This window comes from Pezoporus wallicus, unplaced genomic scaffold (assembly GCF_028554395.1).
Source record: "Pezoporus wallicus isolate ANWC-B61680 ecotype Strahan unplaced genomic scaffold, APGP_CSIRO_Pwel_v1 contig_749, whole genome shotgun sequence".
Classification (NCBI taxonomy): Eukaryota; Metazoa; Chordata; class Aves; order Psittaciformes; family Psittacidae; genus Pezoporus; species Pezoporus wallicus.
Genome location: NW_026641327.1, coordinates 5,219,612 through 5,236,892, shown reverse-complemented (window position 1 = coordinate 5,236,892; position 17,281 = coordinate 5,219,612). Strand labels below are relative to the sequence as shown.

The 17,281-nt window shown below is 41.0% G+C and overlaps 1 protein-coding gene across 4 annotated transcripts in view; it reads right to left on the bottom strand.

Moving 5' to 3' along the window:
* Positions 1–13,452, bottom strand: part of TMEM245 (transmembrane protein 245) — a 75,273-nt gene extending 61,821 nt beyond the window's left edge. For all 4 annotated transcript variants that reach the window (XM_057423014.1, XM_057423016.1, XM_057423015.1 and 1 more), the window contains exons 1-4: positions 12,779–13,452; positions 3,192–3,309; positions 1,801–1,902; positions 800–907 (exon numbers count right to left, since the gene is read on the bottom strand). In XM_057423014.1, coding sequence (XP_057278997.1) covers positions 800–907; positions 1,801–1,902; positions 3,192–3,309; positions 12,779–13,402 — 952 coding nt within the window. In that variant the 5' untranslated portion in view covers positions 13,403–13,452. The remainder of the gene's footprint in view (positions 1–799; positions 908–1,800; positions 1,903–3,191; positions 3,310–12,778) is intronic.
* Between the last annotated feature and the right edge of the window lie 3,829 nt (positions 13,453–17,281).

Sequence of the window (17,281 nt, the reverse complement as noted above, 5' to 3'; positions counted from 1 at the left end):
TTGTAAGTTCACATTCCGTCAAGTTTAATGACCTGGTTTGTCTACTTGCGGCGAACAGATGAAATCTTTCAATTTCCAGAGATCTCCATAATAGTTTATTTCTCTAGTGTAGAATTCCATCAAAGGCCTACCCAGAAAAATGATGGTAGCATACAAATCCAGTGATGGCCACCAAAACAATTTTTTTGTAACTCTTTCCAGCCATCTCTTACAGACTTCTAGTTGTGTTACTGCAAGTGAAAGTATTGTGATTCAAGCTACGGTGTCAAGTAAACTCACTACAGGAAAAGACTTTGATCATGCCGTAGCTGAACAAAGAGGAGCTTTGTCACTGTGATGTACACAAAAATCATTCCAGTCTGTCTGTACCCAGTCCAGAAGTCAAGTTATATCTTTTAACTACCAACAAATAAAAAAAAAAAGACTAGGAAAAATAAAAACACTAACAACAAAAAAAAAAGATACTCTCATTCTAACAAGAAAAAAAAAACAACAAAACAAAAAACGAACCAATGACCAGCAAATCTCAAACCAAAACAATGAAACATAAAAAAATCCTTCTAATCAAGCCTTCTAAATGTACAGACAGCCATGTAAACTATCATTTGCAAGACAGCTTTTCTATTATTGTCATCTCAACATTTTAAAAACAGATAAACCTGTTTCACAAGGTAAGTATACGTGTGCTGTTTTGGACAGGATGAAGAGGATAGGGACTAGTTTGAAATTTGTTCTTAATTCCCTCCAATTTCATGCCTTTAGAGCAAATTCAAATGTTTCTTACAGAGTATTCAGTCACCTGAGGGTTTTGAGGAATGTTCACTACCAGACATGTCTTCTGTCATTGAAATAGCCATGGCAATTGTTGAAGCAGCAATGGAAATCATCTGACCAGGAAGTTCTGCCCCTGTAAAATACACACATGTACGCAAAAAAAGAAAAACTTAAGTCTCAAAATGAATCCACTGAAACTGTCAAGCAACAGAATTATATGCATAAACACTGTCAGTTTTTAACATATATGATACACAGTCAATATAATCAAACAGGAAAGAGTGTTACTCACTATTACAATATACCAGGAGCCAAAAACAACAAAACCCATTGTTTACTTAGCATTTTCCTTGATAATAGACTACTACTAGCCAAGTCACTCACAGTTGCTGGCAGTCTGATTAATCTAAAAATCTCTGTACCAGATCATCACTTTTACTAAACAAGATTATGATGATTTTCAAGAAAACTAAAACAGCAAGACAGGAAGCTTCCCAAAATAATCACACAAGTAGTACTCAAAAGGAACACCTGACATTTGTTTTTATGTAAAACTGACTCACAACAGGCAGAATATGTTTTTTCTCAAAGTCTAAACACAAATCATAATATTAAAAATGTGGTATTTTAAAAACAAATGACTGGATACAAGAAACTTGCTGGATACAGTTGTCTCAGTTTCTCTCATACTCAATCTTACGGAAGCTACTAAACCCATATTGCTCATTTCTGATTTCAAATTCCCTGGGCTTGCTTGATGCTTGAAACTACATACAGGATTATGTAAACTTAAGCTACTGGGCTTGACAATGAGAGTCCTTACTTTGTTATGGAAAAGAAACATCCGTCCATTGCAACAAATTTCTGCAGAGTCAAAAGCTTCATTTCAGCATGAGAAATGCACTACAACTCTTACCATCAATTCTCGCAATCAGTATGATATTGAACTTATAGTCCAGAATTTTTTACTTGACTTTACAAAACTTTTGCCTCCAACAATAAAAGAAACAGTGTCTCATTTCTTACCAGAGGACTCCTTTCCATTCTGTTGTTCATACAACATGCCTACAGTCATCAGAAAAACTATAACCAGAAACACAGGAATTCTCCAGGAACCTGCCACAGAAGCTGAAAGACACAGGGTTGGGTTTTATTTAGGTTTTTGGTTGGCTTTTTTAAAGAAAAATTATGCTGTTAATAAACTCTACATTTAGCAAAACCAAGAGAGGCACCACATCAATCACATCAAGAACAATCTGGACAGAAACTGTCATAAAGCAAGCTAGTTTTTTTACATTCACAGAAAGGAAGACTAGAAAACACAGGTGAACAAGTTTCTCAATTAATACACCAAGATGTTACCATTCCTAACTTCAGTGACTTTAAACCATGCTGATCTAGAGAACAATTTTAAAATCCACATGCAAAATTACATGAAAATACGCATAAAATAAAAGCATTTAAACACGGCGGGGGGGTGGAACTAGATGATCTTAAGATTCATCATGATTCTATGATTCTATGTCAGATATCAGAGGCAAATCAAATTCCCACCTCCAACAATCTACATTTATGTTAAATCTCCACATAATAGCATCAAGCAGTGACTTCTTGAGTTTTGGCTTTCCAGCTAGTACTTCCAGCAAATACACAACTGCCAAAATGTAAGCAAATGCAAAACCAGTATGTGCAGCTTAAAACCTCATGTTGCCACATGGTCAGAACAACCCTTGAAACCTGCTGCTAAAGCAAAGTTAATCATGAAGTATACTGTGAAACCTTTTATCATGATGTTCTTCTATTATTTGCATCATACTTCCATCATAAACTGATATGATAATATAATCTGACAATTCCGTATTAAATACTTAATATTACTAACTATAGCCTTCTATTTGTATTAGCAGATCATATAGATTACTGGCAAATTTATTTGACTGTTGATATCACACTGTATGCTTGTTAACTACTGATAGAAACTTTTTTTTCTTCTGTTACTACTAATAAATATATTTTACAGCTTCAGTCTCAATTAATGGAAGGCTCTCAAAAAATAATAACACTAAAAATCACCACAAGGGAAAGTCTAAATCCACCCACATGTGACCCTAGCCCTTCTTTACTGCTAGTAAGTACAAGGTCTATGAGCCAAATAAGGGAAAGCCATGAGAAGTACAAAATGGGCAGGAGCAGTGGAAGACACATGCTGCTTTCTTCATGCTTTCCCATTTCCTGCTCCAACACTCCCTGCTGGACACATGCAGCCAGAATTACTGAGCAGAGAAAACAGCCTGCAGATCCCAGCTGCAGAAAACAGCTCAGCTAAGAGCCCATTATGAAGAGCAAGGAAGTAGCTTTGTCTGCAAGATAAAAGAATCCCAGTGGACATATTAGGGTAATAACTTCTTGTTACTCACCTAAGTGAAAGAGCAGCATAATCCAGACAGGGACAGAGACTGCTTTTAAGTAACGTTCAGTGCTTATATTCCACTTGAATGAAACCATCAGCAGGTAACCAACCACCAAGGTCCATATCTTTAAGAGAACGATACACACAGGTATGGATACACGCATGAGTACAACAGAACTATATTTTGGTCCATGTGTATATGCATGCACCCCAAGCCATCGTATCAAGAAAACTGAAGTTGGGTTCTAATTCTTTAAGAAGCCCACATTTCACAACTGTCAATTCTGAAACAGGAGGTTTTGCTCCATGTAAGAGAAACATTAAGTCTGCCCAAAGTCTAAGGACAGGCTATATATACCTCCGGTATGGTTCTCATGTGAAACAGGACTGTACACGCTTTGCTGGACACAAACCCTAAAGGAAGATGTTTCTGCACCTGAGACCAAGCAAGTACTCTGGAACTGTTACCAAAAGGTGAGAACCTAAACAAAATAGAGCCACCAGTGGGGCCACAGGGAGACAGCGCCAGCAAGGCAGCACTTACTCAGCACAGAGCAGCTTGTCAGCTCCTGTGTTCCAGCCCAAAGAGACAAAAAGGGCAGTGGGGGGGGAAATGAAAGATAGCCATTAGGATGCACAACAAAAAATGATGTTCCTCAGCAGTGCTGGACCACAAAACAGTCATGCCTTTAAATATCTTGTGACATACAATTTTATCAAATATTTACCTAAAACCATTACAGAGACAGAAAAATGTCTGTGACAACATACAAAGAGGAAGATGTGGTCATTTTGGTTTTGCGGCTTCTAACTGCTTTCTACAATCCTGCTCCTCAGATAAACCATAACACAGAATTCTAATTAAGAATACTGAGATGAAGAATTTGAGCTTGAAAATGCTGAAAAAAGAGCAGAAACCAGAAGAGGCAACAGGAGGTTAAAAGCCGCTACTCAGTAGAAGATGTGAAATAAAAGAGGTATGAAGACCTGTTAACTGTGCTGCATCTTTAAAATAAAAATATTAATAAATCAATAAATATATTCCTGGCCCAAATTCAACAAACATTCCCTATCCATAAGCAGTTACAGGCACCTTCAAATTTACACTTACAAACCCATAAAACCCAATGAACTTTAAACATAACTTCTATCACAAACATTTACTGAATCAGATGTCACTGTAACAAGAAAGAGTACACCGGCAGAGACACAGAATGAGGCATTGGACAGGACACACCAAAAGGGCTTTCACCTCTTTACTCTGCGCTGTATGACCCAGGCTGAAGAAGCAACAGTCCCTGTGAAAAGCAGGTTTTGTGTCTATTCCCATGTACCTATTTGGCGTAGAAAAAAATCTTAACTGTACTGAATTCAGCAGAGAAGCACTGATGGGCCCTGTCAGCTTCAGAGGGAATGCTCATACACACAAGGCAATTTAAAAAATGCCTAAGAAATGGTAACAAATGCCTAGATACCCTTTTCATACTAATCTTTCTTATCAAAGCTGATCAGTCCAATTTTTCACTGCTATTTACCTCCAGTTTTGCATCAACAGAGCTTGCTTATGGCCATATGTGGACTCAAGACAAATCTCTAACACAGCCCTTAGATATTAAGACCCTTAGATATTAAAACCCCTCGATATTAAGTCATCAACGGATAAGCAAAACATGGATAAGCAAAACATTATCTGAAAGGCACGTCAGCACTTCTTGAACAGCATAGGTTTGTAACTCATTCGCTCACAAGGCATATTACAACACAACTGTAACTGCAAGGGATAACTCAGCATGAAGATGCCATCCTACTTGCCACACAGCATCTTCTTTATGATAAATGTCCCAGCATCAAGCCAATTTCACTCTTTTGCTTTTGAATTTAATGGTAAATTACAAACTCAATAAATTAAACTTTCTGATTCGAAATATGCCAAAAGTAGGAGGCTAACAGGGCATAAACGTATGTTTGCCAGCCAACAAAGCAAAACTTTTTGCACTGCTTTCAACCGTGCATGTAACCAAATTAATAGCTAGCATTTCAGGGTTTAGGTATTCAATATTTTTTTTGTGTTGTAAGTTACAACAACTCATCAATTCCCATTTCTAAAAGCTTAGCAAATTACCCAAATAAAAGTATTTATTTCTGCTGAATGGAGAGAAATAACTAATTTTAAAATAAACAAGCTAATCACACTTACAGACATGCACAAATCCCATACAGTGCAATTTTAGGATGGTTTAATCCTGTACTTTCCTCCTTCTTCCTTGCCTTACTTATCTTGTCTGAACAGACAGCAAAGAGCTCATTTCTCACATCTCCTTTGCATTTTGTAGTAAGCCTCACAAATTGAAAATGTTGGTTTCCCTTTAGACATATAATTTAAAACTGACCTTAATAAATAGCTGTTAAGAGTGCAGTGCAACTTCATGGATTTCAGTATCCTCTTTTGAGTTACAGTGGCCAGATTTAGATGTATCTAGATTTCAGTTTTCTTTACCTTACCAACTGGAGGCAAAATTACAGCATAGAAAGATGCAGCTTTTACGTTAAGCTCAAAAGCGTCTGCTTCAGTGTTTTTCCTTTTACATTTCAGGGTTGGAAAGTCCAGAATTTATCAGCATGACAGTACCACCAATGTTACTGAAAGTCTGTTTCCAGTGCCAGTTAAAAATTGAAATAAACAGAAAATCTAAAACATTCTTTTGGCTTTGGCATAATTATTTTTTTTTTTTTTAGAATGAACTCTTTCTTACTATTGAAGTCGTAGTGACATTTATATTGACTTATACTGAAGAGCAAAATTCCTTATTTGCACAGTTCACACCCTTTATTTCCTATCAGCAAGCTGATCTCTAAGGGAGAGGTTTTATAAATGAACTCATTTAATAGGTCACTGCTTCTAAGAGTAGTAGTTCATTCTCTCCCACTGCCAGTCAGGCAGTCCCACCTCTTCTGCACAGCAGCTTCAACGGTCCCCAGCAAGGAGAAGCTCCTTAAACTGACAAAAAACTATCCAGAAAAAAATCCCATGGTACTTTACTTATAATCTAATTCAGTTATAGCTGAACAGGCTCACAGAGATAAGACAGGCATCAACAACAGGGCAACTGAAGCATATGCCTGGAGTGGAGTACGTAAGAAGAGCTCCTCACCAATAGTAAAGCTCTCAGAAAAACTCAGCCTCCCTAGAACTGCACATCCAGCAATAAACACATTTCCTACCATGTAAACCACCCCATTTTATACACAACAGTGAAGACTGAGCAGAATAACCAACAGCTACTTCTTTTGATATAAGCCCTGCCAGCCTTCCAAAAGTTTACAGCTTTTAACAAGTCAGGATCTACCAAATGGTGCATTTCAACTCTTTCATTTTCTAGTTGTCGATCTACCCTCTCCCTTTGCTATTGTGGTGTTTTTTTCCCAGGCTGCTCTCTTCAACTTGGAAATCACACAGAAAAGGTGGTTTTGGTTTTGTTTGGAGTTTTTGTTTGTTTGAGGCTTTTTAGTTTTGTTTGAAAAGGGACACAAGGCATCAAATGTATCACTTAAAAGCCAACCTGTGTTTGCCATCATGATCGCCACAGTGTTTTCTTTACATATTTGTTAATTTGAAAGTGGTTTTCTAAGCAGTAAAAGAAGATAATAAGGAGGCAGGTGAGGAATTATGAAAATGTCACTCTGATTCCAGTTTTCCAAACTGGAATTAATTCCACATGGTTTTACTGTATATTCCTAAGTGCACAAGAGGAAAAAAGTCCCACAATATGCAGAGTTTGGCAGAACAATGAAAGTGTAACTGCCCTTCAGTTAGCATGGAGACAGTCTTGGTCAAACAGACACAAATACAAACCAAAAATCCACACAAAAAAAAAAAAACAAAACAAAACCACAAAACCCAAAACCTAACCAAAACAAACAAAACCACACACACAAAAAAACAACAAACCAACTGAGCACACCTGTAATACTACTGCTCATCTCAGAGTAAACTGAACCCCCTCTTGCCTTCATTAAGGCAGCCATCATTTACCCCGGCAGGTAAATGACATCCTGATATCTTTCCTAAGTGAATACAAGTAAGCATAAACCTGACAGACTGGGTTATTCCTTCTACTAAGTCCAAACGGCTAGAACAGTACCTAGCTGTTTCTTCTAGAATCCCCAGCAGTGGCACTTATCAATATGCTTGGAATTAACATAGACTGCTAAATAACGTGAAACAAAAATCTAGTGTTTAGTAAGCCTCCCTTCTTTTGAAGGGACAACAGTACAAACTTGTAAATAGAATCCTGGGGCAGGGGAGAACTGACCATCAAAATCAATACTGTCACACACAGGTTAAAAGTATTTTCAATGTGTCCTGCAACACTTCCTGTGCTGTGAAGTTAAGGAAATCCATTAAACCTCAGATATCCAGACTGCAGCTATGGATGTTGAAGATTACCCTCCTTTAGTTCACTCTTCCTGTCTTAAAACAAGTTATTTGAGAAACTCAGTTAATAAAAATGCTATTCAGAAATCAAACTTTTCAAGATTCACTTGTGAAAAGAAGTTTTTTCAGAGAACATCAAGTTTTCTCCCTGCATACAGAGTACCACTCCTCTGACATGCTTCATGGTGACTTTCAGAAGAAAAGGCTCCTCAACATACACAGCTTCTTCACCTTCTTGCTTTATTATACAGACCACAGCTAAAATTTTGCTGGACAGTTCCCTAACAGCCGCTCATTTCAGAAGTGGTAGGAAAAGAAATATCACTGCATTCAAATAACACATATAAATACAAAAAGTAAGTAACATTATGTAGCATCCTGTTTCATTCACCTCAAGGCTAGCAGTCAGCCTAGTGCCTGGAGCTGCAGTTCTTGCATGTGAACCTAAACAAGCTCCTAAGCCTTTTCAAGAAAGGTACCTCACAGCAGGATCTGCCAAAAATTAGGGTGGGTGTGGAAGGGAAAAACAAAGGTGGAAAAGAAAACACTACCAACATCTCAGACTTTCCCTGCCCCTCCCCATCATGTTTTTAAATAGGCTACATTCGGTGCCTACGGCGTTGATCACTACCAAGTTGTGAAAACAAACCAAAGCCTGTGGTTTTGGCAAGATGTGTTTACAGTCAGTACCTGTCTGTGAGATTTATAAGCCATGATACCAAATAATGAAAGGATTATTATAAACAGCAGAGAGAATACTTACGGGCTTATTTAGGTGGTAGAGGTTGGGGGTGGGGTGTTGTTTTTGGTTTTGTTTGGCTTTTGGGGGTTATGCTGGGCAAGTTTTAGAAACCTGCAAGCCTACTCTAAGAAGAAAGGGAAAAAAAATAAAGAAACCTCAAAAAAAGAGAAATTATATGAACCTCAAAAATCGTAACTGTGTTTTGTTCATTTATAGTTATTCCCACTTTATAATCAAACTTAACCTTTTCCTTTGCTAAAAGAGAAACTGCCCTATCAGGTGAACCTTGTACAGTGAATAGGACTGTGGAATCCAAGCTTCTTGGAGCCTGTGACCCAAAATATTTGCCAAGAAGCCTGTTTCAGAATGTCAGTCTTCAAGTTACTTCAGGGACTGCTGACATGTAGTGCCACCACAAATGGAAGTTTCCCTCGTGGATGTCTTTGAGAGCTTCCCTGGCAGGGAGCAAACAGCTGAGTGGCTAAACCAGGAAATACCTACTTTGACAATATTCCAATGTAGTGGTCACAGCAAATGGTGTTTCCAAATTTGCCCAACATTGCAATGAGGAAAGGACCGATCAGGTCTTCTAACTACATGCTAACCAGTGGAACAACATGAGTTGTACCTACTACAGAGATATAAATACACTCTGGCACACACACAGTTCTGACCCCGACCAGTAACTTGTGGCAAAACCAAGCAAGAAAGTCTGGCCACCTGAGAGCAACTGATAATCCTGTAAGCAAGTTAAGTCTAGAGAATTCTGACAATTATATCAGATTTAATTTACTAACATGAACTTCAGAATCAATGTAGAGCAGCTGTATAATCAATTTCATCTGTCAGGATCTACAAACTACCCATTTTCTAAATAAATATGACCATGTGAACCCTGCTGAACAAAAAAAAAATAAAAAACACAACCAAAAGCTGGCATTTCCTGTGTATTGCTGCAAGTGTAAAATGTCAGGCTAAAGTAGTCTGAACTCATGTTGAAAAGAAAGAATTTCCCATACCTTTGATACAGTGCTGGATACAAGCATATTTCTATATGTCTAAAACTAGGACAACAAGGCAATCCAAGATTAATCTTCAGCACGTATGCTAACCATGCTGAAACTGATGACACATATAAGGGTATATTCAATCTGCTATAGGACAAACTCTTGTCCAAGAAAAAAAAGTACAGAAGAACATTCCCCTTCCCTATTATACACCACTGAAGTTCATGTAGAGTGCATGTCCTTTCTGATACACTTCTGCAAATAACTCATAGAGAAGTCTGGAGTCAGAGCAAAGAACTCATCTGGAATATAAAACCAGCTCCTACGTCTGTTGCGCAAGTTTCTTCAAAGATGACGCAGGAACTGTAAAGCATGAAGGAAAAGGAGACCGTGGGAACGAGATGCTTGTAGACTAGCCTAAGATCTTGGACTTATCCCTCAAATGCAGTGTTTTGCCATCATCTATCACAAGGTCCTATCATGGAGGTATCTAGGATTCCTAATTCCGAAATTGCAGATGTTACTTAAGAACCATTGACAGGAACATAACCATTTCCAAATCTTCACTCACCAACTCCAGGAATGGCTTTCCCAGATTTGAAGACAGGAAAGCTCTCTAACATACTGGTGCCAAGATTCGGCTTCCTATGTCATCATCATATGCAATTGCTGCATTTGGAGAACATTTCTGGGTCAGAAGAGAATTTCTGTCTCTTTATCATGGCTAAGTAGACACCAAAAAATACCTTTAGTTACCTTTAGAGAACACCAAATTGATGTCCCAAAAAGCCATCATTGTTCTCACTCAAATTCCTCACTTCTCTAGTACAGCAGAGGGAACCAAAAACAGAGAAGACAACCATGCATGTTCTTCCTCTCTGTAAGCAGCAGCACCATCTAGGTGAGGCAAAGTTCCAAATAAAAATAAATGCACCATACACCTCTGCAGCCTGAGGCAGGTTCAGTTGCTGGGGCACAGATATTCATAGTTCACAAGATGAAAATTACCATAAACAAATGTACTATGCTAATCAGATACTAGTCTCACACTTGAAACACACCATGCTTGTTCATCTCTTTTATGCTTTTAATGAATTATTTATATACCTGCCATGTTCTTGGCAAGAAAGTATTTCTTGCTGTCTAATGGGAAAATTTACTTATGTTAATTAAATTTTTTCCATAGCAAAATATTTCAAAATACAAAAATCTAGACTGGCTTAGTGGGCTGCTAAAAGAAACTGTGCAAGAAATGTAATCACCATTCCAGTTGCTTATCAAATAGAATATCTACAAACAAAACCAGTTGTAATCTTCCTGCAAGATAACATACAGAAGGAACCTGTAAGAGTCAGGTCCCAGAGAAGAACAGTACAATGGAGCAAGCTGACTTGTAATAAGCACAACTCCTGTGCAGCTAGCAGGCAGAACTTACACATGCAAACAGAGTCTTGCAATATAACGTGGCAATTAAACAGCTTTAAAATGCATAACTGAAGTTAGATACTATTAACTGATCTAGCTCAAGGCTCCTCAAAAACATGAATAAAATTAAGTTATCCTGCTACATATCTGAGAAAGCACAAATCAACTTCACAGCAAAATTTGGAAAACTGGAATAGGAAAACACTGTAAAGCATTATAGATGATGCCATGCGGAGTTGAGCGTATTTACAAAGGAATGCCTACCGTTTGTTTCTCATATAGGGCCCCAGAAAGAGGCACAGGCAGTTTGCTTAGAAAGCTACAGCAACTGGTTTTCTTATGGAAGCCCATGGTCAGTTATTCTGACACAAAGCCAAACATCTTGCCAAGGAACACAAGTCAAAAGAGTTCTGGGAGCTTAGTGTCTTTTGCCCAGCTAAAACCCTACAGAACTTCAGTGAACACAAGTGCTGTATCAGAAACACTGGTGCAAAACAAGCGTCAGACACCGCTAAACAAAACTGCACTGAGCATGCACAGACATCCAGCAGTGCATTACAACCATAGTTATGAGGTCAAATCAGTGCAGCTTCCTTTACCCCCCTTCTACTTACACAGTGTAACGAATTCTGAATAAAGGACTGGACTTAGCCAAGTCAGCTAGTGTAGCAAGACTGCCAACTTGTTAAAAAGAAAACGGGTAAGCCAATGCAAGGAGAAGTCTTAAGCTGATCAAATAAATTGTGCGGCAAGAAATCTCGACTTCCCATCAGTACCAAGCCAATGCTTAGATTCTTTCCCCACTCAGTGCCTCTTTATAAAAATACAGTATGTCTCTATCTACTCAGTCTTTATTATACTTCTGAGACAGAGCAGACCAGAAACAGATCTGCCCCGACATTTTTCAGTATTTAACAACACTTTAGACTAGAAAGCCAACAAAATCACTTCTTCCAATGTTTACTTTTAAGAGACAAACACATTCTCCAGTCTACCCTATTCAAGCTAGAAATAGCGCACAACATCCTTGGTCAGTACATTCAGAAGAACTATTACTTTTTTGTTCCTGGTATACACCTCCAAAGTTGTGTTTGAGATATCAGCATTCGCCAGCTCCACCAAAGAGATAAAACTAGTATACAAAATCAGAAGCCTGGACAAGCTTATTAGAGTTTTGGCGGTGGTGGTTTTGGTTTCTTGCCCATGTACGATCAGTTTTAAGTAGTTCTTCAGTTTTATCTCCACATATATCCCCATTAAACCAACTGAGAATGTAATTTCCCCACTAAGAGGGGAGCGGTGCTGTTTTGTTTAAAAAACTAGAACAGCTTAAAAAATGAGTCTTTGGCACCAAGCAATCTAAGAATGTCAACTGCACATCAGATTTAATAAAAGTATAACTTACTGATCTTCTGTGTTTTCATACATGCATTCACTTCACATCTCTAGTACCTTTTTGCATTTTCAATTACCACTAACAAAATGAAAATTAGTTATGCCAGAAGTTTTACTTAGTCTCTATACATTGAAGACAACATAAGGAAAAGCAGTCTCCAGTCTCTTTATTAGTGTAAGTAACATTTGTAAGCTTTCGCCCGAAGTCACCTGGGGAGCTCAGCTGCTAGTTTACAGCACTTCATGCACACTTTACAGCTCCACAAGAGCCGATGTTTGCGCAAGACCTCGCTTGAGACGCTGCTAAGCCAGAGGTAATTCAAACCTGGAGCATGGCTAAACTACCAATAGTAAATATCAACAGAGGGAGCGTGTCCGCTCCTCCTTCCCCGCCCCGCCAGCCCCCTGCCGCCGTGCAACAAGTGAGATGGCGGCCGCCCCCCGGGGTAGCCCAAAGCCACATTCCCCCCCCCCCCCCCCCCGGTGAAACGCCGAGGCAGTGCGGGGGAAGCTGGAGCCCGCAGCCCCGCGTACCCCCCACAGGAGTTCGGCCACCCGCGGCGCCCGTTCCCGCCGAGGCGGGCACTCACCCACTGGCTGCTGAAGTAGTCCAGCCCCTGGCAGATGAGGCGGCCGGCCTGGGCCAGCAGCACCTGCACGCCCAGGGAGCTGCCCAGGCAGTAGAGTCCGTAGAGCAGCGGCCCCCCGGCGCCCAGGAGCAGCAGGAGCCGCCGCCGCCGCAGCACCTGCTCACCCAGCGCCTCCACGCCGTAGTTGGCGAAGCAGATGGGGAGGAGGAGGGCGGCCAGCAGGACGGGCGTGCGGGAGCGCTGCAGGCGGCCGAGCCAGCGGCGGCCCAGCGCCGTCAACGAGCTCTTGAAGGGGTGCAGGAAGGTGCCGCAGAGCACAGCCCAGAGCAGCGGCCGCAGGAAGGCCTCCAGGATAAAGTAGACCAGGACGGCGGCTCCGCAGCACAGCCCCGCGAACAGCAGCGCCCCGGTGTTGTAGAAGGCCTGTTTGATCGGCTTCTCCAGCCTTGGCAGCGACATCCCCGCCGCCCCGCCTGGGCTGCCCAACGGCAGCCGCGGCATGGCCGCCGCTCCCTCCGCCCCGGCGGTACCCACGCTGGGGGAGCCACCCGGCCGCCGCTCCTGCGCCGGCGAGCCCGGAGGGGCCACGGCCGGAGCCTCCGAGGGCTTTCCGCTGTCAGCCATGGCGCCCCCCCGCCGCGCCGCGCCGGGCTCGGCTGCCGCTGACAGCGGGCGAAGCGGACCTACTACCACCACCGCCGCCGCCACAGGCGAGGGCGCGGAAGGGTGGCCGGGGCTCCCGGGCGCTGTAGTGCCGCCCCGCGGCTCCGGGTGCGGGCGTAGGCCCAGCCCGGCGGGGAAGGGGAGGTGCCGGTGGGGAAGAGTGCTGGGAAATGTAGTTCCGCTCCCCACACCAGCGGTACGGGGTGTCCCGGGGGTCCTTTATCCGACCCCTCCGGCTTCAGTTGCTGCCGAGCTCGGGCTGAGGCTCCCCACTGCTGCCCTTGCTTCTCCTCAAGAAGGCTGCTGGAGGTTGAGAGCCCAGCAGCTTGCTTCATGTCCTCGCCCCCATCCCAGCAGCGGAGCCTTGTCGCTGCTCTCTCGTCCCTACTGTAGTTTCTGAAGGCAGAAAACGCTCTGAAATTGCAGTGTCATTGTACGGAGGAGAGCAACACTGGTTAAACCGGCTGCAGAATTTTGTCTTGTCTGAACGTGTTCTGGCATCAAGTTATTTAACAAGGAAGGAAGGAACAAGGAAGCATCTGCGCTTTTACTGGAAATTAGGCCTACTGAGGAAGTAATTTTCTATGGGTTTTTAGACCTGACACTTCTAACACTATGTTGCATGAAATGTTTTCCACAATCAATCTAGTGAGGACTGATTTCTTGCATCTGCCATCCACGCCTGAGGGTGACAGCTAACATTTTACAGATGATCCAGATGCCTCTATAATAAATAGGCTTGGACTGAGCAAGTTTTGAGAGCTGGAATCCACAACATTTGAACCAGCTGGCAGTACGCTGCTGAAACAGTTTTCTTTCCACAGCCGAATACAACCCTTCAGCGAGTACTAAAGCTATTGTAATGCCACCATAAAACCACAAGAGGGTTCTTCCTCTTCCGAAAGAGGGGCAGCATAGCCTCTACAACTTACTACAGAGGTTGCATACCAATAAACATGTAAAAAATGCAGAGGTAGGGGATTTTTTTCTTTATTTTCCGTTTTAGGATTTACATGCAAGTTTGAAATTTAGCGTTATGTGACTTCATGGTAGATTTCTGACCAGCAGGACTTTGGTGGAGCATTTCTTGTGCAATGCGGATGTCTAAAAGTTGAGATTCCCCTGAACCGAATTCTTTTTAACTTGTAAAGTGGAAACACAACTGTTCATAAACCAGATTTTAAAGGCAGAACAATACAAAGACAACAGACTATAGCAGAGACCTATCCCTATCATCATCCCAAGGAGGAAAGGTAGAGATTTCTCTACATGCTTCCTGTAACCCACACTGCATCCTACCCATCCAGTTTCCTAGAGTTTTTGTGCACAGTCCCAACTTGTTGGTGCTGCAAAACCTTTCCTGTCTGTTACGCACACATTCATGCTTATAAAGGTCACTCTTGGCTCCTGCAACTCCTTATTTTCCTCTTCTGAACAGGTCTCGTGTAGGTTTGACAGGGTACTTTCCTTTCTTGCAATGAAGGTATTTATAGACCTACAAGTACCTCGTTTGATCCTGGTGGTGATGAGGCATTACAAGCAGTTGTCTGTATGAGAAGCTTTTATTGCACCTTAAAATGATGCTGCCACTCACTGCTCTTTGATCAGATAGATCTGCCTCCTGGCAGGGTGCTGAAATAGGTAACAAGGGCACATCACTACCTGAACCTTATGGAGGAAGCATGCCAAAGAGACTCTAATGGCTCATTATAATACATTTACTGCATTAAAGTTCAATTAGTAAGTGTCAATTAAGATTTACACGGGGGGAAGTTAAATAAACAGATGGCAGCAAATCAAACCTTCAAAGCACGCCCTTATTCCTTGCATTTTTCTTAACAGACTCTGGCAGTCATGTTCTTCAGGAACAGAAATTAATGGCACCTCTTTGACTTAAGTGATATTGATTTACATAAGCTAAGGATTTGGTCCCTGCTGTAGAAAACCTTTCCTTTTCAATTCTTTTACTCTTCATTATAAATAACTAAACATATCAGAAATAAAATAATAAAACAAACAAACAAACAAAACCAAATCCACAATGCAATGAAATAAAGATTTCTAACTCATGTACGACCACAACATGAACACTTAAGAACAGGACATGACCATAAACATCAGAAAACAAGTTCTGAGGTGACTGTTGAGGGACAATGCATGGTCTTCACAAGGCACACCTCAAGCTCTGAAAACTTATTTCCACAACAGATTTCAAACAACTGCATCCTTAACAGCTGGTTTTATTCAAGCTTTGAAGCATTATGTGACTGTGGATTAGATGCCCATCTAGGGGTATATTGCACTGATAAATCATGGTTTAAATGTTTTATGGCCGTAGATAAGAAGTATACCCCAGGGTCCTATACTTCCAGAAATCCTCAGTCCTTTTGGATGTATTTTTGCTATTCGTAATGCTTCAATAGCGAAGAGGGCAGGAAAGGAATGCTTTTGTGTCACTGCAGAAAACATGCATGTGCCTAAAAGTACACATATGGTAAGTAATGGTAGTCTTCAGTGTTCTTCTATGGAAAGGAAAATATAAAATGAGGTATTAGCTAGTAAGAGAGAAGCTTGTAACTTCTGTCTGCTGCTGCTGCATTAGGATTCATGATTTTGTGCACTGAACTGAAACTTTCCAAGTCCCCTTCAAGAAAAAACAGACACTCCTAGTTCTTATTCATATTTTGTGCAGTTAACACAGCCCGAAGTTACAAGCTGTCTTACACATGATAGTAAAATACTGGGTACTGAGGTAGCTGTGAAGCGAAGAAGACAACACTGGCAACAGCAAGTTAATCATGATTTATGCCCGAAATAACCACATGAAACTATGAAATTATTCAATAACGAAGCCACAAGGTGTCAGCACTGGCCTGTGTAGTTAGGAAACAACTCTTTATCCCTTGTTTGTTATAACCTCTTACTGAACATTTGTGACTGTTCAGTTGAGGTGCATTAATGAAACGAAATTAACCTCAGTTTAATGACAAAATGATATCCTTTTCAGAAAATGCCTTAACAATCTGTCAAATGTTACATAGTACAAGACAATATAATTTCAGACCCTCTTTTGAATATATTTAAGGCATCTATTGATCATGGTCACTTGGATAGTGCACAAGCGGCTGACACACGAGAGCCATCTTTTCTTGCAGCCTGCAGCTACAGGATAGCAATACTAGAAACACAATAAACGGAGCACATGGTGTAAAAGCAATACATTTTTTGATCCCTTGAGCTAACTCTTCTGCTCAGTCCACCAGCAAGGAATTAAAACACCTGCTCAAACCTGTGAGAGCTCCAAAATTGAAGCATCTCTGACACTTCTGCAGGTGCTTTTGCTTGCCGAGTGTCACAGGACTTCCTCTCTGTTGCCAGTCTCTAACCATTTGATTTCTTTTCTGCAGAAGCCTGTTCTCACTGCTTCAGGAGCTGCTCTGTGTGGCCAAGCAACAGGGCAGTGATGACAGCAAATAATGAACACCAAAATTTCTAATATTGGCAACTTTATAGTTGCATCAAATACATTACAAAAACACAGCATAGGCATCACCACAGAAACCTCTACATTCCTCTTACTTATAGCAAGTGACAATAGGGTTAATTCTTTGTTAAAATGCAGGTGACTACATTTATTTGCAGCTTCATTGTGATTCTGATGGTAAAAGAAAAATGTAGTCCCCCACATTTGTTAATTTGCTACTGTGATCAGCCTCACTGACTTTAGTGCAATTACTGAGAGTAATAAATCCAAGCCCACGGCACAGAAAGGAATTTTTAACACAAGGCAGCAGCAAAGACTTCTTTAGCCTCACACAGACTTTTTCCTCCCATTTTATA